Source organism: Artemia sp. Qi Xiang Cuo, chromosome 15, assembly GCF_049724085.1.
Source record: "Artemia sp. Qi Xiang Cuo chromosome 15, ASM4972408v1, whole genome shotgun sequence".
NCBI lineage: Eukaryota > Metazoa > Arthropoda > Branchiopoda > Anostraca > Artemiidae > Artemia > Artemia sp. Qi Xiang Cuo.
The window spans coordinates 17,201,824-17,227,359 of record NC_142808.1 but is presented as its reverse complement, the minus strand read 5'-3'; the positions used below and the strand labels follow the sequence as shown (position 1 = coordinate 17,227,359).

The following is a 25,536-nucleotide window of genomic DNA, read 5'->3' as shown; positions in this document are numbered from 1 at the left end:
AACCTTCTGTCGACATTCTACGACTATTGGTTCGATGCGATAACCCCTGGGAAAAACAAAAATAAAAAGAGAACAATTAAACACACATCCTTGATCTTTCTTCTGTAAAAAAAAAAAAAAAAAAAATACAAAATTCCACATTTTTGCTGATGTGAACTAGAAACTTGTGCAATAGGGCTCTCTACTAAGCTGAATCTGATTTTGTGATTTTCACTAAGATTCCTTGAATTTTAATATGTGTTTCCCCCATTTTCAAAAGTGTCACAAATTTTCTCAGGCTCGTAGCTTTTGATTGGTAATACTAAACTTAATATAACATTAAAATTAATTTACGATTGACTCATTTTTGAAAACGTTTGAAAGATACGCCCTTTTCTTTTGTACATTTCGTGAATGTACAAGTTGGCCAATTACGTGGACCATGTATCCTTGTCAAATCTTCGCTGTGGGGTCCATTTATAGAATCCGCTTTTTGTTTAAAAAAATAATAAAAATAAATAGTAATGAAATTCAACTTCTCATGCATTTAAAGTGTAGTCCAAGTTAGTCCAAGCTGTCTATACTATATATTAACAATGTTTAAAAACAAGAATAAAACTTTTATTAAAAGTAAGACTTCGCACAAAAAGGTAGATAGGACTTATAAATTAACTGAACTGATCTTAAGCAAGCAACGATCATTATAATGCTTCAGCCTTCCAGCCTAGAAGCAAATGCATTATATGACCTATAATGGCATTTTTGATTAGCTGCTTTGACACTATTTAATACATACAGCCTTTTTGTACGCTCATACATGGAATGAATCGAATGTTTATATGGCTAAACAATCGTCTAGACGGCAGTTCAATCATAATCAATAATATAATGTTTTTTAATACTTGACTACAATGGTTTTTTTCCTCTAGACGTAAACTTTGTGCGTTATCACAAAATACACGAGATTCAAACTCGAGATTTATTGCGGTCTTTCATCCTGAAATAAAAGCTATACACACTCCAAGGACTGCAGCTAACACGAACACACTGATTGCAACGACCATCACTCCGCAAACACACTGGCGGTGTTGTGGCGTCATGCTACTGTCTTCAACCTTAAACGAAAAAAATGATATTGTATAATCAGCTTGAAAGTATTTAATTAGTTGAGGGGTGGTCGAGGATGTAGTTAAACTGAAAATGACTTTGAACTCGGAATTTTGTAATGGAGTTAGAAATTGTGTGAAGTTACGACTATTTTATAATGAAGTTACAATTTTGTTACTATCGTCGTTAATTCATAAGAGAGAAATAACTTCTGTATTATAAAAACAAGCAAAAAAAAGAATGTAAACTAACAAAATAAGCAAACTTTGTATTTGGCATTTGACTGTATCCAGGCATTCTAAGGAGGGGGGGGGGTATACTGAAAGCAAAATATAAGGGTTGGTTTTCTTTGTGCAAGACTCCCTTTCCGAAATAGCAATTCCAGCAACAGCTGAATTTGTCACCTGTTCTAGACTGAAGACTTTAATAATGAAACTTCAGCTGCATTTGCATTCAGTAGACTTCCATTTAATGGCTTTTTAGGGTCACTTCTAGTTGAACTGCATTCTAACTAAACACCCCAACTCCTTCCCCAAATTTCAGTATATATCCGTAGATTATATGAAAAGGTTGGCTGCTTTTTAGCTAACTTAATGTTTTTACTAGTTCCTCGTTAACAATTGGTTTATTTATTGATTAATTGGCTAAATTATGCTAACTTGAAATAAAGAACTTTCGTAAATAGATTCAATCTTGAAGCCGAATAATTTATTTTACAGTAAGTACAAAGAAGCACAGGAATAAATTGAAAGTAACAAAAGCTACTGTAGATACAAATTTTAAAATTAAGATTTTTAAATAAGGAATGATAAATTCAAAATAACAGGGTTGTGTAATGGGTTTCAAAATGCCTTACGGTATTTGATTTTGCGGAATTAAATTTGATGAAAAAATGAAAAATTGACAAATACGTATAAAGTAGAATTTTGATGCTCTTTTTTTGGAAATTAATTTAAAACACTGTCCACAAAGCCAGTTTTTCAAAGAAAAGTAAATAGCTCCATTAAGCCAAAGATGAGCAGAAACATAAGTCAAATATGAAAGTAAATTTTGGTTTGAGGGGGAGGAGATACAAGTTGTGAATGAAATTAAGTATCTTGGATATATTTTCCAAAGTAATGGAAGACGGACTTCACATATAAAGGAAACGTTAAACCGGGGAAGAGCAGCGATGTCTACAATTTTCTGGAATAATGTAATGGGAATAAAAAACTTGTTACATAAAAGGTTTTTTTTAGAATAATGCCCATTCGACATTACGGAGCAGAAATTTGGGGACATGAGAAAGCGGCTCAGCTTGAGAGTACTCAATTAGGATACTTTAAGAGATTGTTTAGGCTGTATAGAATAACTCATTCCCAGCTTTTTAAATGGAGATCAAGGTAACTGGCCACTAAAAAATTACAGACTAATCTCAATGATTAGTCGAGAATCGTCCAGTTACTGAGTGACAGGTTACTTAAGGCCGCTTATGAAGATTTACTCTCGCAGAGAAAAAACAGATCATAGCCACTAAAACTAAAAGACATTTTAGACAAAAAAGGATTTTATTTTGTTTGGAATGAAGGTAGAGGACCAATGGATATAAAAACAAATTAGGAGAATGAGATTAAGATAGTACTAGAGATGGAGCGAGGAGATAAAAAAAAATATATCAGGAACATTAAAGTTTTGTAAGGATGTTAAGGTGGTTTACGGGCAGGAGTTCTACCTTAAGCTGAATTTACAAGCTATATACATGACATTATGGTTGCAACTCAGGGCTAACTGCCTGCCAATTAACGCCAGATTTAAAATATATGCTAAAGAAAGATGTCTCAGTGAAGTCAGATGTACTTGCCTGCTTTGCAGAGTTAAAGAGGATTATTTAATGCATTGCTTGAGCCGGTGCCAGGGGCTCTCTACGATAAGGGAAAGGATATTTGGAAAAAATGAGTTGATACTTCCAGGTGTCTTAAATAGTACGTCGCCTCAGTTTATTTGTAGAATAGCAAGGTATCTGGAAATTTTGCTAAATAAAACGAGTAAAGCGTAATTTTTTAAAAGCTTAATCAGATTTAAAAAATATAATCAAGAACTTTAAAATGAGGGGTCTAATTCCGAGCTAATTCTTAATTGAGTGGAATTACGAGCCAGTGTGACGTCACTTCAAATATAATTCTTATTTATCGTTCTTTTATAGACAAGCGGTAATGCAAGGGCGGATCCAGGATTTTTTTTTTTGGGGGGGGGGGGTGGTTTACTAATTTTTTACTTTTTCGGGGGGGGGTTACTAATTTTTGACTCAGTTTTCGACTAATTTTACTGATTTTTACCTGTTTTACTAATTTTCGACTTATTTTCGACTCGGTCAAAAATTTTGGGGGGGGGTTCAAACCGGGTAACACCCCACCCTCCCGTGGATACGGCCTTGCGGTAATGATTAATATATTCGCAAAGAGTATTGAATGAGGAATTGCATTGCATTTCTCTTTTGTTACTAGAGTGTTGAGATCAAATTAACTTAAGAAAAAGCAAATGAAGTGTATGCTTCTAAGTGTATGTTGTTAAAGCAATTTGTTTTTAAGTGTATGTTTCATTTAGGTGTTGGTTGATGTTGGATGATATAAGTTCATTATATTTGTGCTTTTTATGATGATCGCCGATGTAATTTTATTATAGTTCTGCTCTTTTTGTGTTCATGGCCATATTCTTTGGCTTTAACACACTTATCTATCTATCTCTCTAAAATAGTCTTCTAAGCGTAAAACTACCACAAATCACTATCAATAAATAAGTGTAAACTCAAAACTAACAGAAATTACAACAAATAGCCGATTCAAACTCAAAATGAGCAGAAATTAACATGATTAGGGCTGATAACCCCCATGCCTTCTCAAGACCAGAACATAATTTGCAATTAACTAAAAAAATAAAAAAAATTACCTTGGATTGTCAGTTTAATTGACATATACTGATATTTATTCCATACAATTTTGATAATTTTTCATTTATGAGAGTAAAAAAAGTGAAAACAATTAAAATGAACTTTGGTTTCAATAAAGCACAAATTGTGTTCTGGTCTCGAGAAGGCATGGGGTTTATCAGCCCTACTCAGGATAACAGTAGAGATGGGTAAGAAGGCACAGGGGGGGCAAAACTGCTGCCATCTATAATCGAGTCTAACGGTACCTAACCGCATAGACAAGTGTATTGATCCACTAACGGGTCAATGACACCTTTTTCAAGGTCAATCAGGGGATGTTTCTAAGCCTATTGAATACAGACACCATTGAATATGAGCATGACAATGTTATTGAATCGAAGGGGACTAGATTTCTGGGAAATTGATTACATAATTCTAAGTGTATTGATCCACTAACGGGACAGGATCACGTGTCTCTTTCTAGGTCAATGGACTTACGTAAGTTTCTCTTACATCACAATTCAGCCTTGAGATTTTACTTATAATGGACATGCGTTGAGGTTAAATTATCATACCGTCTCAAGACATTATGGAGAAAACATCGGATATTGTTTACTTGGAAGCTTTAGCTACACAGATTTATTATGTGAGTTCTGTTTATTAAATTTTCTTAGGAATTTTCCAAATAAAATAATTTTTTTGTAGTCCCCCTCCAACATATTCAAATTCACGGTATATCCCCCCAAAAAAAACTCCATTAAGCGATGTTTATAGTCTTTAGAAAGCATAAAATACACTCTTTTTCCACTATGTAAACCCCTCATCCCTCCTTCCACCATTCATCACCATTTAATTCTTTCATTTGAAGTAGCTTCTCAAATTGTCTTTTCAAATGCATTTAAAACCAACAGAGTCGGTGCACTCGTGATACAGACAAAAACTATGTGATTATATCATGAGAGGAGAAATTTATTAAACAACCTTAGCACGCGCCTTATCTAAATTAAGAAAAACAAAGGGTGGTCGCACCACATAGAAAGGATTAAGATTGCGGGCTCGCATAATTCTAGACGATCTGAGAAAGGGAAATGAATAAAAGAGTTATTTTTAGGACATAGAAATTATATAAAAGGCAGATACTAACAGCTCTTTAGAGTATATATTATTCCTTTTTTTCTATACCTTTCTTTCGGGGGGGGGGTGAAAACTATGCTTTTTAACTATGATAGTATTAGGCTAGAAAGCAAAGTCTTAAACTTAGGGGGGAGGGTTGCTAAAATTAGGCCTTTGTCTCTTATACTCTAAACGAAATACATCTTTTATTATTAAAAGCGGAAAAGGCTTGCTTTTGCAAACAATTATACCTTATGAGAGGGGTGCTCTGTTGTCCAATGGCATTGATTAAAGCAAATACTTCCATTATGAAGAGAAATGATGGTTTAGCTAAATCTTCAATGTTTCACCTTCCCAGAGAGGACGGGATGGGGCAATTTAAATGCTCTTATTTTCGTATTCATAGATTTTATCTACTCTTTAGATGATTATTAGTTTAAGAGGCTTTCCATAAAAATCCTACTTTCACTAATTTTTTTCTGTAAAAGGGAGTCATTATTCTATACTAAATCTTTTTTTCTTTTCTAGGACAATTTTGAGAAATGCTCTCCTCCTGAAAGAGAGCTAAGGGTAATGACGCTACTCCCATGCAACGGCTGGAGATAGCTGGCCCATCAAGAGCCACCCACATCCCTTCCAGACCAGCGCTGCCTGGCCAAGTCTCACCCGATCAGACACTAATGCAGCCTGGCAGAAAACTGAAAAAAGAGTGGATGGCTGCTCACATGATGGTGAACCCCATTGCTCCAACCCCCCAAGCCAGTGACATCGCTACCGCATCTGCATATCCCACTGACACTGCGGGTCTGGATGCGCAAGAAACTGGTGTCACCACCCCGTTTATCCTCCGACATGCGTTCCCAGGACTATCCGGCACTCAAATGCAGCCAGAATTTGGAGATGTAAGCGTTTTTACCTCTAGTTTCTACCTGGTTATAGAAATATCTAATTATTTCTTTCAACTTTTTCGCCATTCTTCAACACAGTAAAAGCATTTCAGAGATATTAAAAGACATTTTTTCAACCCGATAAAATATAACGTTCTCTCTTTGAATTGTTTAATTATTGCATGCATTCAACCTGCTGAATTAGGTTAGCGAAGCCAAAAAGGGCACTATAACCCGCTCATAATAAGTAGCAAAATCCTTTACAATATAAACTGCTTTCTTAACGAATGGTTCACCTTGCCTATACAAATATATCATAAGAACAACTTTCTATCGGAATGAGTTGTGTATCATGGAAAAGGTAGGCTATCCATTTCAAACCAAGTAAAGACACTGTTTTTTTTTCAAAGCAGATAGAGAGTATTAATATGAAATTTTTGGGGGAGTTGTTTGAACAAAATCAAAACCTACTATTTCATGTTTTAGATTGTAAGTATCTTATATTAAGTTGGAACTTTCAGGATATATAGAGTAGTTACAGTAGTGAATTAATCAAATATTACTACTAAGCGTGTTTTAAGCATATGTAAATAATATTAATCCAATTTCAAAAATAGGGGGATTTAGACACTTTGAAAATAAGCTATTTTCTTTTATATATTGCATTGGTTCCATATTCGTTGTCTTCTTCCTCATCAGTTGAAGAAGAAGAGCTCTTTGACGCGTCTACGCAGTATCATGCCGTTTAGGAAGCATCACCTATCCATGAGTGGCATGATATCGGTAACTCCATTGAAATACCTTGTAATATTGATGATTTTCTAAGTAATTATTTCAATGTAGAACCTAGCACAGTTGAGCAGGGGGCCTTAACATTGCTAAGTCCAAATACCATGCTAATTTTAGATGATTTTGTCAGTGAATTAACTGAAAACCCTCCCCCCACTGATTACATGAACAGAGTTGCAGTTCAAACAACTGAAATGACTTCGATAAATTCTTACAGTACTATTATTGAACAAAGTGGGGCTGGAGGGGGGGGGGATAAAATACAAGCGGGGGAGGGTGAAAATACACAATTTACAACACTTCCTGAATTCCACCAAACAAATTCGATATTAATTACATAGTCGTCTACACTGCAACCTTTGGGGATCCCTTTAAATTCACTTATGGGGTTGAATTTTATATTTGACCCTATAGATATTGTTCATATATATGTAGATAAAATTCGTGCACTGTTAGAAAACCAGATTCAGTTGTGGGGGGGGGGGTAGGGACTCTATTAAGGTTTCAATTGTATTAAAGATATTTTATTTAAATGACGGTAAAAGTGAAGTTTATTATCATTTTGTGCACACCGTGATGCTAGAGGTTTATCCAAATTTAGAAAATTATGAAACAGTTTTTATGCAATGGGTAGACCACATTATTACGCATCTCGAAAATTATAATGAAAATGGGAGTGGTTCCGTAGTTCTATTTATTGAAGATTTAAGTGTTAATATTTGTAAATTTAAAAAATATTTTATTTTAAGAGGGGGGCATAGGGACAGGAGTACAGTTTTAAAATATCATCCTTTAGAGGGTTGCAAAGGCGTTCAACGAATCTATTTTGAAATAGGTCAAACATGTTTCATGTACGCTTTCCTCATGTCAGCTCTCCGACCATTGAAAGATGAAGCCACAAAGACAAAGTTAAAATACTGGGCTGTACATTGGAAGGAGGGGTCTAATTTTCGCCCTGTTGATTTCTCTTGTTTAGAGGGAAAATACTCAGTAACGCTAAGATCAATTGATATTTTTGAACCGGCTAATGCCAATTTAAGTGTTGGCGTTACTGTAATTCAGTACGAAACTGAATTTGAAGATGAGGCACGTTCTAATAAAGAGGGGTTGTTGTTCCCAGTAAGGGGCGCTTCAATTGAATTGGTGAAGCACTGGGTTTGGTTGTTGTACAGACCACTAGTGAACCCAATGCAGTTGGCCATTTTAACCCAATTACAAATATCAGTAGAGTTCTGGGGGAGGGAAAGAATAAGGGGACACGTTTCTACTGTCCAACATGCCTGTATAGATTTCAAAATTCAGAATCACATGAAGCATTGTAGACGGCATGACTATCAATCAGTGGAAACAGTTTCGGGTGACAAGGCCAATTTAAGATTTAAGAATTTCCAAAATACCCTCCTCCAAAGCATTAAAGTCTCTTTGGATTGTGAAGCTAGGCTAGTGGATGTGAACGATCATCGATTTCCGAATCTAATCAAAGAACATCAAGCTATAGCAGTTTCCTACGCCCACGCGCAAAGAGACAGCTCTAACACAATGCAGTTGTGAGAAATAATCGAGACGTTGGATGAGAATGAGTTCATGATCAAGGCATTAACTAAATTAATTTTCACTGCGAATGAAGCTATTTCTGGTTTGCTAAATACCCATTACCCAATATTGTTGTCTGCAGAGGATCGTCTAGCGATTAAAAATCAAAAATATGCTGGGTTTGTAATGGGAAATTTGAAGAGGGGACTAAGGGGAAAGGGGATAAGGGGAAAAAGGGGGGAATGGGAAAGTGCGTGACCATAATCACTTGTGGCAGGGAATATCAACAGGGGGGAATAATTTTCGTGGTGTAGCACATCAATCGTGTAGTGTGAATGTAAGTCAGCAGGTTTTTATACCGGTTTTCATTCACAATTCAAATTATGACTTAAAATTATTTTACCGGCTTTGGCACGTATGCACAGGGAGGGAGGGGGAGTAGATATTCCATGGGTAAATAATTCATTTATCTACAAAATTATCCCAAAATCAGCTGAGAAGCTGGTGCTTCTCGAGTTGAAATGGGCATACGTGTTGGAATAAAATCTGGTTTTTAGATTCATTTACTTTTTTCCCAAAGGCTTTGAGTCAATTGATTCAAGTGCAGAAAAGCGACAATTTTGATAGTTTTCCTCAGCTTAAACAGCACTTTCCAGACAGTGAAATGTATGACCTACTGATCTGTAAAGGCGTGAATGCATACGACTATTACTGTTCTGGCGCTCAGATAAGCGAGGTGAAACTACCTGCAATTGAAGCTTTCTATAATTCACTTACCAGTAGTGAATGCACTGCCGAGGAATATCAATTTGCCGAGAGGGTTCGGGATAAGGGTAATTGTAAAAATGGGTGGGATTACTGTAGACTCTGCTTAACCAGTGGCGTTTTAACTCTTTTAGATATAGTCTGTAAGAACACAGACCAAATCTATTCAGAGTTTGGATTAGATATAGGTTATTATTTTTCCACACCATATTTGGTGATGAACTTGATTTTAAAAATTAGTAGGGAGGAAATAGGGTTGATCACTGATGTGGATCAACACCTTTTTGTAGAAAGATCGATTGGGGGGGTATGTTTTTCATGGGGATCGCGTTTTAACAAAAGATCCAAGTGGACAATAGACTGGTGTAAAGTCAAATGCAGTTTTCCTTGACATGAGCTCATTATACCCCTCGGCAATGTCCCATTACTCTTTGCCGTGTGGAATCTATAAATGGCTTGAGAATCTTTGTGAGATCCCCGACATTCACACGTCGAGGACAATGTGACACAAGGATGGTTCTTTGAATTTGACCGGCACATACCATTGGATCTTCACGATTCTGTCAAGGATTTTGTATTCCCTTGTTTCAATCGACCAGTGACCAAGGAATCGCTGAGCCCATACAATCAATCTTTGGTTGATGATATGGGCATGCACTGGACCCCCTCCAAGCAGAAACTGATTGCGGACCTAAACTCTAAACAGAATATCGTTGTTCACCATGTGCTTTTGCGATGGATGGTGAACAATGGTTTCAAGATCACAAAAATACATAGGGTCCTGCTATTCAGTCAGAAACCCTATTTGAAGACGTTTATCGACAACTTTGTCGGTAAACACTCCCAGGCCAAAAGTAAAGTAGAAAAGGAAATGTACAAGCTCATTTTAAATTCAGTGTTTGGCAAAATGTGTGAAAGCGTACGGAACAGATCCCGTTGTGACGTCGTAACCTGCCCCCAAGAATCGAACATGGTTCTTCTACATAGGAAAAAGAGAAATGTTGTACTGAACAAGAATATAGTGGGAGGTAGTCCAGTACTGGAAATTTCCAAAAAGCTCATGTTGTCCTTTTTTTTACAATTTGTGCAAGGTACAATGGCCAAGGGAAGGGGAAGTTCAAGTTTATTATGGGGATACAGATTCTCTACTGTCAAAAGTAAAACCGGGGATTTATTAAATGATTTAGAAAAAGGGTTGCACATCAGCTCGCGGATGGATTTCACTAACTGGAATGCGTCCCTCTAACCTATATTGGTGAAACGTCAACGGCCAAATCAGCTACTAATGTTAAAATCAGAGACGGGGAGTGATTTAATATCCAATGGGTTGTTCCCCGATCCTAAAGTTTATTGTGCAGAAACCCACGACAAAGATGTAAAACAAGCGTGTAAAAATGTGCCTACACATTTTGTAAAAAATAATTTCAACATGGGTGTCTACAGAACCTGTGTATATAGTTGTCAAGTGCCAATCGAATTTCAGACCGGGTTGAATGTGTAGACTATCGCAACCAACTTCGTCTGGATAAATTAACCTAACCTAACCTAAACCTTAAAGCAAATTGTGGTCCACATTTTTTTTTCTATGGAGCCAGCATATCCATAAATTAACTTAAATGCTCAAATAGTACAACCTAACCTTACGCAATTAACATAAATGCTCAAATGAAGTAACGGCTATTGTATACAGTTTTTCCACGTGACCCCGGGGGGAGGGGGGGGGGGGTCCCGCCCGCGGGCAGCCTTCGGCCCGTGGCTCCTGCCCTGGGCCGGCCTTCGGCCCCGGCCTCACCTTTGGTTCCGGAGGGGGGGGTGTATTCTCATTTTTAAATTCATAGTGTTCAACTCTGCTGCTTTTTTTATTGTTGTAAGTTGTTTTTTAAGTGAAAAAATGTTGTTGTACAATAGTCTGTGCTATTTTAAGTTGTACAAAAACATGTGCACTATTGCTGTTGTACAAATAGTGTGTGCTGTACAAAATGTGTTTTTGTCAATAAATGAAAAATGTTTTTGTACAAATATTGTTGTTGTTAATAAATGCTGTTGTTCTTGCTGTACAGAAAAGTGTTTTTGTCAATAAATGAAAAATTTTGTTGTTGTGCAATAGTGCTCTTGCTAATAAATATTGTTGTTCTTGCTGTAAAAAAAAGTGTTTTTGTCAATTAATGAAAAATACTGTTGTTGTTCTTGTTGAACAAATACTGTGTGCTACTGTTGCTGTACAGAAAAGTGCTGTTGTTAATAAATGCTGTACAAATAGTGTGTGTGCTATTCATGCTGTACAGAAAAGTGTTGATGTTAATATATGAATGAAATATTGTTTTTGTTGTTCTTTTTAACGAAGATAGATCTATCGGAAATTTATTATTTATTCATTGGACAAGTATGGTTTACAGTTAGTTTTAGTCTGACTGTTGTCAACAGCAGCAGTATGTATCAATTTAAAACACCATTCAGATCGTTTCTTTGTGGCCCATCAATGTCTGGGAAAACGACACTTTTAGCAAAAATCATTAAAATGTAAAAAAAATATTTTTGGAAACACCAAAGAAAATTTATAATTGCTACAGTATTTGGCGGGGATCCTACGATCAAATAAAAGCTAATACCACATCCATTCCAATACAATTCATACGGGGACTTGATGTTTTCAATAGTATTGAACCAAACTCGTGGCTGATCATTGATGATTTGGCTGAATCAATTGAACAGTTCTCACAGGAAATGCTACAACCGTTTACCGGTCGCTCTCATCATGAACACATTTCCCTAACCCTAGTTCTACACAATCTGTTTCATCAGAGCAAATTTATTAGAACCCTTGCTTTGAATCGCACCATCAATATCATCTACCGAGCTGTTCGTGATTCTAACTCTCAATAAGCAATATATCAAAGTGCTTCAAAATTTCTGCTGTCAGCGTACGCTCAGGCGACAAATAAGCCCTACGAGTGCATTTTGCTAGATCTTAATCAGAATACACCCGAGGATCTACGTGTAGTCACAGATATTTTTGAAAAAGAAATTACTGTATATCTTCCAGTGAACAGTAGATAAGCTATTAGTTACCATCATGACACTGAAGAAACTACACGAAAAACGGCATTTATTTTCCGTTTTAGGCACTTCAAAACTTCCACTCAGGAAGGCTATACTCAAACATGGTTTTGACAATGATTTCATTTATCTAATCTCTGAACTTTGTTTAAATTTAACTGAGGGCAATGTACACTTGCCAGAAGGTGTAAGAAAGCAACATTGTTTCACTGTACGTGCCTTGACTTGTAAAAACAAAGGAAACAATTTTAAAAGAAAACGTCTACTTCAAGCAGGCAGTAGCTTTTTTACAATTGTACTGCCAATAATCGCAGGACTTGTAAATAGTTTTCTCTAGATGGCTAAACCCTATAAATTGACGCCATTTGAACTTGTCCTCTCGCCCATTGAACATTCTGAAGACAATCTAAGCAAATTCATTAATGATGAAAATATTGCCGATGATAAAAAGCTAGTTTTACTTCAAGATGCATTGCAACGTGTGGACAAACATAGACCTTATCGTGAGAGACCCGTCACCGTCACAGATCCCTCTAAACAGGAAACATCTCCTCAAGATTCAGCTGCAATCAAAGGAGAAAGAATTGAACTCCATAGTGACATCAATTGAAAACCTATTTCCAGTGACCTTTCGCGAACAGTGTAAAAGAGTAGTAGTATATCTCATATTGGAAAGTAATGATCATCATCAAGTTCAAATCGATAGCGCAGGGAAACGAATTATTATTCAGGAGAAAGTTCACATTACAGTTGATTTAGTTAGTGATATATTTATGAATCATAAAGGACTTTTATCATTTGACAATAATCTATACACATTTCTAAATGCATCAAATTTCCCCAAAAGTCTTATTGGCAATAAGCAAATTCTAAAGAGACTAAGAGAATATAGTCCTCCAACAACAACAACACCATTTAAAAAAGAAGAAGATGATTCAATATTGGAAAATACTAGCAGCAGCAGCAGCAGCAATGATTTTATAACACCAGGGGCTGCTAGTCAAAAGCGACGACGTATTGATTCACCCTCCAGAGTGCAAAAGGAGAGTGGACACTACACTAAGTGTTTGCGTTCAAAATGGTTGAAGTTTTAAAAGATGTTTATGAAAATATTGGTGAAGCGGGAAGTCTAGGTTCCCCCACAACGCTTTCTAAAGTTGCCTCTGACATAGATGGCAGTACAGTATAAAAATCAAAAGAGTATCTAGAAAATGAACCGAGTGACACACTGCATCGGAACTGCAGGCTTCGTGGCAAACAATATCGACAAACTAAAGCCTTTTCCCCTCTGCATATAATGCAAACTGATCTTTTAACTTTAGAAGCGATTCAACGGCGTCAAAATGCACCCCACAAATATATTCTAGTAGTAATCAGTGTCTTTAATTGCTATGCCTATGCCATTCCATTGCAATCAAAGAGAGGTGTTCAAGTTGCTCATGCTTTAGAAACTAATCTTGAACAGGATTGCTATAGAAAAATTCAATCGGATCGTGGTAGCGAATTTGTTAATCCTCTTATGCAAAAGGTTCTATTGAAATATAATACAACGCTCCATCATAGTCACAGCCCGATAAAGGCTGCATTGGCTGAACGATTGATAAGAACGATTCGTCTATTAACTTCAAGATATTGTACGCTGAAAAATACTGCTGCCTTTATTCATGATTTAGATAAAATCATGCAAATATACAACCAACGACCACATCGTCCCTGCCTAATGTTAGCCCTCAGGAAGCTCATTGCAGTGAATTGATACTTTTCTAAAGCAATATTCCAGTGAAAAATAAACAAAAATTGAGAAGAAGAAATGCAATGCTGGTGATACTGTTCGAATCAGTAGAACCACCAATATTTTTGAAAAGGGGTATTATTTATGGAGAACTAAACTTTTTAAAGTGTCCAAAATCCTAGACACTACACCTACGACATATCGACTGCGATAAACCAAAGATGATGAGATTTTTGGGGGTATTTATGAATACGAACTACAAAAAGTTAGAAACACTTGCGAAATTTATCAAATTGAAAAGATATTAAAGAGTCGTACTCGCAGGGGCAATAAACAGTTGCTTGTTTGCTGGCTAGGATACAACTCTTATTTTGATTCTTGGGTCAGTGTTGAAGATATTAACAATGCCCAATGATTTCTATGTGACTTTCATGTCCAATGTTTCTGATCCTCTCTACAATGACTTGAATAAAACAAGTGATTTTTGGACGAAACTCTCTCCCACCATCAAATTCGACGGCGCGTATGAAGTAGCTCTTGTCGACTTTATTCTCAAAAATACGTATGACATCCTGAGAAAAGATCGCAAATTTGATATATAAATTAGACCCTATTATTGGCCACCACCCTCAGGTGATCAAGAACAAATTCAAAAGATCAATTTGATGAATTATCCATATATTGAATTACCCTATGAAGAACTCACCTGTATGAATGGTTTATGTCGTTCTATCAATAAAAGAATTTCCGCTCGTGGAAAAGGAGCCTTTCATTTCAACTAGTCAAAGGAGGAAGGCAAGATCTACATTAGTTCACCTATTGCTGATGAAAAGGTTGTTCTCAATTATAAACTGAGAGATGTTCTTGGCTTTAAGCTCAATATAATCAATGGTAAAAGTGCTGGAAACACTAATTTTATTTTTGCTGACTACCATCCTGCCTTCTCCACGGGCACTTATATATTCCTCTATGCTTCATTGTTTTAAACATCCCGGGTTGGCAATAGCAATATTCCCCTCCTACGAGTTCTTGAACGAAAAACCAATCAAGAACATATTCACCACTACAATATAAAGCATCTTCAGTATATCCCCGTAAACACTTCCTATCTGGAACTCTGTCAGTTAACACTAAGAACTGAAGTAGGTGATCCCTTAGCAGTAACAAGACGTTTGGCAGTGATTACATGCCATTTTCGTCCCATTCAACAACGAGATAGCTAATAAAAAAGTGGTGTTCATTTATCCTGATATTGACTTCTATGTTAATACTCTTGGCCCAAGACAACAGGACAATGGAATGGACTATTACAAAGGTCGCTCGTCGATGTCTGGCTACGGTCTTGGCAGTTGGTTTGCTAAGCTGTTTCGCTCTTCACTACCTCTGGCAAGAAAATATATTGTACCGGCTGCGACAGATTTTGCATCCTCTACACTATACGATTGGGACTCTGGCAAGGATTTAAAAAAAAGTGCTTCGGAAAATCTTAGGTCCAGTGCACGAACCCTTGGCGAGAGATTAAAACAAAATGGAAAAGGTTTAAAAAGGTTGAGAAACAGTGCACCACTCATCAGTCTCTACTCAGGCCAGAAACGAAAGACATCACCCCTGTCAAAGGACATCAAAGAAATCGAAAGACATCAAAGAAAAGAAGGAAAAAGACGACACATACAATAAGCACTAGAAGAAGCCCCAGGAAGAGAATTGTTAGATCTAAACTAGATTTCTTTTCCTAAGATGTCATATCTACCGCATAAGGATTCCCAATCTTCAATCACTTCATCTTTAAATCTATTCAATGCAGAAAATGTTGATGTGAGTGTAAAACATGGATACTATTAACAATTTTATCCACAATAACCCCTCTCCGATAATATCCACTTTCAAAATTATTCCAATGAAGACTACTTTATGGACTGGTCTTCGACATTTATAGATTTACAAATGAAAGTCCGAAAATCCAACAATACATTGCCAATTCTTGCAGATGGAATATCCTACGAAAATTGTATATTACTTAATTTATTTCGTCAAATCAGTGTCTACATAAATGGCACACTGGTAAGCACATGCAACAATCTCTCAAATTATACAAGCTATCTGCAATTTATGCTGATGACACCCAAGTCATACAAGGAATTGAGAGGCACTTCCAATGGATATGAATATATTACTAGTACTAATAGTACAGATACACTTAAAAATGCTACAACTAGTGATTTACATCTAGTTAGAAAAATATATCATGAAATATTTAATATACCCCAATGGCTACCACCCAATATTAAAGTGGATATAAAATTGAAGCTTGCTCTATCCAATTTCATTTTACGAAAAGAACTTGCTGCCAATCCTGATGTAACTCTCTCCCTCACTTCGGCAATACTACATGTACGCAAACAGCAGGTTATGAGTTCTGTTGCATTGGCAGTAGAAAAACTGAGAGCCAGTGGAAATAATATTGAACTACTTGTTCTTCATACAATCACCAATCAACGTCATATTGCCGCAGGCTCTCTTACCCTCACCGACTCATCCTTTATCAATGGCGAAATTCCGTCAAAACTAGCCTTGGCATTTGAAAAAGCACTAGTGCAATAGGATCATGGACTGGATGTCCACATAAATTTGAAATGTTTGGGCTTTCATCTCTTGTCTGCAAAGTAAATGGTATCCCACTCTACAATCTATCTTTTGATAAATCCTATAGGACATTGTATGAGTTGAAAATGCAAACCCTAGATTATGATTCACAACTATTTGAAAATGGAATAATCAAAGAAATGTTCGCTAAAACACATGGTATCATTGTATTGGATTTATCTGGCAACCAAGATATGAGTATAGTACGAACTGGGAGTGTACGTTTAGAATACACATTTGCTAACCCATTAGCTGAGAGAATCGCACTAATCTCGCGAAATCAATTTGAAACCTATTGGGAAATTACCCCCGAAGGCAATGTACTACTTGACCTTGCACCATTAACACCAGTCAAATAATCAACGTATTTAATATGGACCCTTACATGTCCAGTTTCTCAACATTTATGTAGACAATCCACGTCTGAACGACTTTATGGTTGAAAATATCCTCTCAGACCTGTATAATATTGATTTTAGTGCCCTACGAGTAAAGTGCTTAAAAAATGTGTGTAAATTTGTTTATTAATGAATGAAAAATGTATATACAACAATGTCTTTATTCTTCAATTAGATTTCTTCTTATTCTGTGTATAGGCAACTGTCGTGAACCACTAATGGTGGTAAATTATTTGAATTCACTGTATATTGATCTTGATTGGCTGCAAAGTCAGGGTCCCATTTTCTACCGTATAATGTAACTTCACTCTTGTCATGTCTCTTTGTATAGTCAATGATACTATTTGCATTCATATTCTGAAATTAACGTGTTTCAATCTGTCTATTTGAAGCAATATCACATACAGTGTTTTCAAATGATGAATCACATTCGGTAACTGCCAAATAAAAATCACTAGATTTATAGTCATAATAGGCAGTGTCGTCACAACGCTGACGTAGAAACCAAATTGTCTTGTTACCCCAACAGTTGAATCGTAGACCTGATTCTTCCTCCCTAAGTAACTTAAATCTGACGATACCAATCTCGTAGAAATAAACTAAAATCACATTTGGGGTTCTTTCCAATCATACCGGGGTAAGTATTCTCCCACTGATTACATTTGTCATAATGACAATTGGAGCATAGATGTCCTCTAGGGTGAGAGTCACAAATCTCTTCAAAACATGAATTACATCTTTAAATTTGTACTACATATCCTCTATGTAATTTACAAGGATAGCATAATTTGCACTTTTTTGAGATATGAGATATGAGATATACATTTATTAAAAAAGAAAACAAACACTATTCGCCTTTCGCCTGCCAAGAAAGACAATAAGCTTGAAAGGGCAAGCGAGGTTATCACTCTCAGCTAATTAAAATAACATTCATACCTTGCTACTGAACACACAAGAAAATTATCTGATGAAGGAATAAACGGAAAAAGAGAGAAAGAGGAAAAGACAAGAAGTAAATAAAAAAAAAAAGAAAAAAAGCAAGCTAAATCGGGGAAATACCTTAAATAGAATGACAACCTGGAGTGGGCATAACACCAAATTCACTCACGAGATAAAAGAAACTTCTTTGCCCGTGACTTGAAAGCCGGAAGACTAGGCGCATTTTTCACACACTCGGGCAATATATTCCAAACATGGGGACCATAATGGCGAATCACAAAAGATGCCCGAGTGGTGCTCCTAAACTCATGAGTTAAGTCATCAGCTTTTCTTGTATTATGATCATGAAGGTCTCTATTAAAAGTAAAAATATTTTCAAAAGCAGGGGTGAGCAGCTGATTCAAATATTTATACGAGAAAATCGCGACATGGTAATCTCGAATTTGGGATACATCCATTAACTTATTCTTTTTAAAATGCTCATAAGCAGGAACCTCATCAGAATCATCAAATTCAGATAATAATTTTACAGCTCTATTCTGAAGTTTTTGTACTCTTTTGAAACATGTAACAAAATTACTTGCCCATATAGAGCATCCCTAGCTAATATATGGGTAAAATATAGAAAAATAAATCATTTTCAGGATCTTTTTTGGGACTAGATTTTTAATTCTTTGCATCACCCCAAGGCCTCTGCTTAATTTTTCAGCTATTGCACTTGAATGGTTTTTCCACGACAGGTATTCATCAATTAAAAACCCCAAATACTTCGTTGTTGCTACTCTCTTTATCACATTTTCTTGAACCGTGATATGGTCATTTCCAGCACTAGAAGAAAGTCTAGAAAATATCATGAAAAAGGTTTTAGAAAAGTTTAGGGTTAACATATTTTGCTGAGAAAAAGTTAGAAATTCAGAAACTGCATTATGAATTTTATTATATAAAACATCAAGTGAAGGCGCTGCCAGAAAGAGCAAAGTGTCATCTGCAAACAGGATGACTTTTCATTATAGTCATCAATAATTGTACAATTCTCACATGATGACCAACTGCCAAGAGTGTACCTGCATAGTGGACATGTATAGAAAATTTTTTTTGGTTTCCGATGTCAACTCTCTCACAGCTAAAACGAAACTGATCCTTGTTCAATAAATTCAGAGGGGGAATGGTGAGAGGAGTGACTCTGTGACGCTACCTCTTTCTAAGGGGGAGCCATCTACATTGAATCTATGGCAATGTTTTCGAAAGTATATTATTCTGCTTTGTTTCAATTAATATATCAATAAATTGAGTATAAGCATTTGAGTCACATCGTAAAAGTTTCATACAATAGTCAAATGGGGGAGAGAATCAGTTTTCATTATATTGTCAAGTGTACCCTGTGAGAATATCTTCCGTTGAAGGGATAACTCAAGAAAATTATCATCCAGAATCAAATATTTTTCCATAATCACAAGATCCGATCTAATTCTCTCTTTCTCAAATTTATTCATTTTTTAATCCTATTACTCTGACTGCTGACTCTAGACTGACCATGATTCGTTCTACTTCAAGAATATTCTAACAGATGGGTGACATTTTCGATTTCGAAACAATTTTATTGTATAATTACAACAATAATATTACACATTTACAATTGACGATACAGCTTATTATCCTCGATATGCTTCACTAATGCATTTAAAGCACTTTAAAGTCTATTCACGTTCGCTATATCAACTTTTGCAGCGAAGCATAATTGATCCTCCATTTTAAGTGTGCTCAAAGGTATCACATATATTGCATATACTTCATCCCATTCCAGACAAAGTCGTGATCCTCTCGTGATTTCCACCGCAATGTTTGGGGCTCTTGTATCATTGCTACCAATTCCACTATCAACTTCTAATAGTGTAAACATACCACTCATTATTACAAATATGTCCAAATGAGTAAAGTCAAACTGTTCTCACTCCTTGAATTCTATTCTCACACTAATAACAACTATAGCAAAAATCCTTCCTTATATTCACTGCAATCCTGTCCCGTTAGCAGATCAATACATTGTACCGTTAGTATTCAGTGCACATGTGCAAATCTCGTCTCGGAGTCAATACACTTAGAAACATCCCCTAATTGAACCTGAAATTGGTTTCATTGACCCGTTAGTGGATCAATACACTTGTCTATGCGGTTAGGTACCGTTAGACTCGATTATAGATGGCATCAGTGGTGCCCCCCTGTGCCTTCTTACCCATCTCTACTGATAACTTCTGCTCGTTTTGAGTTTGACTCGGCGATTTATTGTAATTTATTTTCGTTTTGAGTTATATTTATTTATTGATGATGATTTGCGGTATTTTTACACTTTGAAGACCATTTATAGATAATTTCGGAGACCTATCTACGAATAGTCTATCTACTATAGTCTTCGGAGACTATGTATGTGGGACGTACTAACCAGAGTTTGGAAATGAGATTATTACAGCATAACGATTCTATTTCTTCGGCTTTAAAGCAAGATTCTAAGTCTGAAGATTTTACTTCAGCCCTTTCAGAACATATTTTCAATTTTCCAGACCATTTTATTTTGTTCGAGAATGTCTCTTTGATTTTTAGGGATTGCAGTTTAAAGCAAAATTTTCGTGAAACTCTTGAAATAAAGAAAATCTTATTTAAGAATATTGCTTTGAATCGGGATACAAGTGAATTTGGGCTGAACTCTATCTATAACAATTTATTAAAAATGACAGAGTAAAGTTCAATTCACCCAATGTAGTTGACCTTTGTCCAAATGTTATGTCATTGAACGCTAATGGACCGAATCCAAGAAGGTCAAAGAAGCTAGCTTCCACCTTTGCTTTGAAAAGAATTAGAGAATTAAGAAATATGTAGTTTTACTTTATTTCGTATACAAGCAATTCTTTTAGATTTTTTTAGTTTAATTTTATTACTAATGCTAGAGACTGTATTCGTGATCAAACTGTCTGGTATTTTTTTGTGAATTTCTATACACTGTCTATTAAAAAGGATTTTATCCCTATTTTTAACTTTTATTTTATTGAAGACTATTTGACTTTATATCTGCTCATTTTTGGCTTACTGAAGCTCTCTACTTATCTTTGGAAAACTTGTTTTTAGGAAAAAGTTTTTTAAATTAATTTCTGTTCGTTTTTTATTGACATAGTCTTTTTCATGGAAAAAAATATTTTATGTCTTTTCAGTTTTTTTTCTATAAGAATCCATAGTTTGGGTTGCTATTTGAATGTTTGAGAAATTTTTTCAACAATTTTTAATCCTGACACAAAGAGTATTTTTTAATTTAATTTAATAGCTCCTGAAGTTGATCTGAAAATTAAAGCTTAATATCATTCCCAAAAGATTCTATCTACAAGATCTGACAACCTACATACAGACGGCGTGTTGTGATTCAGTTCACGTTCCCCCTCAAAATTTCTTAAAATTTCACTTCCATACCCTTAGGCATATTTGAAATAGTAGTCACAGTAGTAGTATAGAGTATAAATATTACTAGTAACAGTATTGAATAGCGGTAGTATTACTAGTAACATATTGCCTTTTGGTCAGTAGAACATCCCTCTCATCAAGTCCTGGAAGTTTCAACTTAATATACGATTACCCATTGCTCAGACATTGCTGATATATCCTTTTGATAACCAGTGTGCTCATATACTTCTTGAAATTTTCTTCGCAATGCTCTTAGCCTTACAAGTAGTTGCAATAGAAGTTATAGTAACCTCAACATTCTCTGAAAGGCTCACCTGAATGCCCTTCGTCTTCTTGGAAAGTGAAGTTCAAACATGCATACCTTTCTCAATAACATATTTATGTTTAAACAATGAACGAATTGCTAACTTACATCCCTTGTCCCAAGGACTGTCGGGATGTTGACATGCACAAAGACATAATTACTGGACCTATCAACAATTCTGAACAAAAAAGCTTTCTTAAAATTTCGATCAGATATGTTTTGGGGAATGATAGACTTGTGGGTTGGGGGCTGATTGCCCTCCATACATTTTTGACTCTTAAACAGGGCACTAACACTTCCGACTTCCAATCAAATAAGTTCCATCCTATCCAAAATTCTATATGAGCACCCGTTCCTTAAAAACCTTACATTCCCCGGGTATAACTTAAAACCCTTGCTCATGGGTTCTGGGGGATTGTGTTCACCCTAAAGACTTTGTTATATGATTTTTTGACGATTGGTAATAAAATGGCTTTCTCACAATTTCAATTAAATGCGTTTCGGGAAAAAAGGATGTCGATAAGGGGAGGAGGGGGAGGAGAGGCTAGTTGCTTTTCATCATGTATGACTCTTAAAAGGGAACTAGAACTATACATTTCAAATCAAATGAGCGTCTTCTAGAGTTCACATGACCCCCCTTCCATAAGCACCTTATATACCCCTAGGGCATAACTTACAACCCTTACCTCAAACTCTGGGGGACTGTTAGCTCAAAAGGCTTTATTAAATGATCTTTGGACTGTTTTGAGCAAATGGCTATCTCAAAATTTCTATCGGATGCATTTTTGGAAAATGCGACATGGGGGTGGATGCCCCCCTTCAATTTGACTCTTAAATAGGCCACTAGAACATCTGATTAGATTACCAATCCAACAAATCCACTCCAGAGCTTATACAACCATCCTTTCCATAAAAATCTTATATATCCTTACGGCCTAACTTATAACCCTTGCGCTAAGGGATGGCGGGAGGAGGGTTGTCATCCTCAAAGACATAATTTTCAGAACTTTTAAGTATTATGAACAAAATAAATATCTAAAAATTTTGACTAGATATGTTTTGGGAATTGATTGGCGTGGGAGGGGAGCTTGTTGCCCTTCCATCACTTTTGACTATTAAAAAGGGCCAAAACCGTTTCAATTTCCAATCGAATGAGCCTTTTTCGAAGATTCTACGACGGCAAGTGGCCATCTCAAAATTTTTAATCAGATGCATTTCCGGAAAATATCAGGTGTGCTTGGAGGAGGGGGTGGGGCATCCGAACTCCGGTAACTTTGAAGTTTAAAAAGGGCACTAGAACTTCTTATTATCAATCCAATGATCTCCTTCGGAAGTTTATACGACCACTCTTTCTGTAAGAACCTTATATGCCCCCAGCGTATAACTTACAAACCTTGCCCTGAGTGGGTTGTCATCCTCAAAGACACAATTTCTGGACCTTTTAACTACGATGAACAAAATGTTATCTCAAAATTTTGATTGGATGTGTGGGGAAATAGTGGGCGTGGAAGGGGGGATTAGTGGCCCTCAAATCAGTTTTGACTAATAAAAGGGGCGTTAGTCCTTTAATTTCCAATCAAATGAGCCCTTCTTGAAGTTTCTACGACAACTCCCTCGATACGAAGTGCCCTGGTCTAAATTAAGACTAATTTTATGACAAATTAAGGAAATACTAGGTAACTCGTAGCATTTATGAGATTCGAGGAAGAGCTCAAAACCTATTTGAGTGCCAACTTGATTAGAGATGAACGCAAGTCCACTCAGAGAGGTGATATCAAGTTTCTATTTGGATAAAATTTTTCCTTACATTTTTAGCAATCTATAATAAAAAAAAAATACCTTGAAAATCAATCGGAACTGCCTACGAATCCAAGGAGATATAAAAGTAATACAACGAGGTTTCAGCTCTGGTCCTTATTAGACCCAGGCATCTGCTCCCCACTCCCCCCTCTCGGAGGTCCTGTATACATATATAATACTCACAAAGGAACTAGTTTCCGAATCACCACCTTGGTACGAACCACAGCCCTCTGCATCATCTTCAAGGTCAAGTAGACCATGATGATAATCCACAATATCTGCTCCACTGCTATCGGCTAATGCTTTCACATCTACCATTGTGCATTCAATTTCGTTGATTTCTCTATATAAATTCCAAGATTAGTGTTGTAATTAAAGGGATGTCTAAGCAAAGAAAAAAAAAAGACACAGCTCACATTCCATATATTAAAAGTTGAAAAATTCGAACTTAGTCACAGTTGTAGCGATACCTGCAATCTGGCAAAAAGCTAATCACGACCCAAAGTTACCATAGCATAAAAACACATTTTGAGAAAAAAAACTAGTCAAAAAATCGTGTTTCATAGTGATTCAAGAACTGTAACTAGCATTTTGCTTATTCTTAATAGTAAAATTGAGAGGAAAAGGGTATGGTAATTTTAAAAAGAGCTTGAAACCCCTCAAACATATCGGCAGATTGCAATGAAAAGAGGACCATTGGAAACTTTATGGTCAAAAACCTTGAGGAACAAACTACAGTCCCCCCCCTTGAACAACAAGTAAAATATACTTTTTTTGCATGGGTAGCGCTGATGTGTCTCCTTTTTTCCAGTGGGTAATCGTATCGAACCAGTGGATGTAAAATTGTCCTTCTATTTTGCTAGAAATGGTATTTTCTGACATTTTGTGGCAAGGCGTCAGTTTCTGCTCAAAGAGGGTCAAAATACCAAAGAGTGAAGATTATAAGGTTATCAATTGATTGTCCATGTTCTAAACCAAGAGGTATTGAGCCTCCTATCTTGAAAAACCAAAGAAAAGTGGTGTTTTCTCCCCTTTTTTGCTACAAAACATTATATTTCCCCAAACGGGCTCAGAACGCTCCAAAAGAGAAATTCTAAGATACCCAATTAATTTCTTATGGTCTAAAACCCTAAACAGAAGGTTTTGCCCCCCCCCCCTTCTTATTGAAAAACGGGTTTCAGTATATAGATGCCTTACGATATAAGTTGAAGGGCAAAGCGAGTTCCTAGTTTATCCTCATTTCGTTATCTGATAATGACATGAGTATTGTAGTGATTACCAAAGTATTTTATTAATTATCTGCCGAAGGAGACCTCTTTAAGTTACAAAAGAGATCGTGCCACAGCAAAGTGGCATTTTCCTCTGTTTTTGCACCCCATAGCATCAATATCTTCGCAAATGCCACAAAATTCAAATTCTAAGGTAACCAATTGAGTTTTGATGGTGTAATTCCCTTCTTGAGATATCAAACAGTTCGTGGTAACGAACTGTAAGTAAGGAGCGACCCAGCTCAATAGTAACCGAAACTCTAAAAAACGGAATTTTGATACCAGTAGATACATCAAAAGAATCAAATTTTTATGCTGATTTCAAATCTATAAGTTTCATCAAGTTTAGTCCTGCCCATCGACAATTACGCGTTCCACTCCTCAACGCCTCGCTCTTACGCTAAAGTTTGACTCTTTCTTATAACTCTACTTTTTAAAACAATACAAAACTTTAGCGTAAAGAGCGAGGCGTTGAGGAGGGTACAGCCCCTTTCATATACGGAATAATTTCTGTTCGTTTTAAGTTTTGATGTCGCTCCTTATTTTTAGTTAAAAAAAGATTTTATTTAATCGTTTTAAAGAATGTCATGTGTTTACTGACAAATCAATATCTGATACTGACATGAACGTTCTATTTATTAACCATGTCTTTGATAAATAGTCAAAAAATTATGGACTTCTGAAATAATAAAAGAAAATGTGCCACAGCAAAGAGATGCCTCTTCCATTTTACCCCACAAAACATCAATTTCTTCATAAATAAGGTTAAATACCTGCAAATAAGAATTCTAAAAAATCTCAGTCCGTTTTTCATGGCTTAAAATGCTCAATTGGAAGTTTTGAGCCTACGTCTATCTGGATAAATCGGGA

General features: G+C 36.1%; 1 protein-coding gene across 1 annotated transcript in view; it reads right to left on the bottom strand.

The window, feature by feature from the left end:
* Positions 1-584: 584 nt before the first annotated feature.
* LOC148943396 (regulator of G protein signaling 9-binding protein-like) overlaps positions 585-25,536 on the bottom strand; it is a 77,698-nt gene continuing 52,746 nt past the window's right edge. Inside the window, exons 6-7 of the mRNA XM_089101477.1 lie at positions 23,582-23,741; positions 585-1,094 (exon numbers count right to left, since the gene is read on the bottom strand). Of these exons, the coding sequence (XP_088957603.1) occupies positions 972-1,094; positions 23,582-23,741 (283 nt within the window). The 3' untranslated portion in view covers positions 585-971. The remainder of the gene's footprint in view (positions 1,095-23,581; positions 23,742-25,536) is intronic.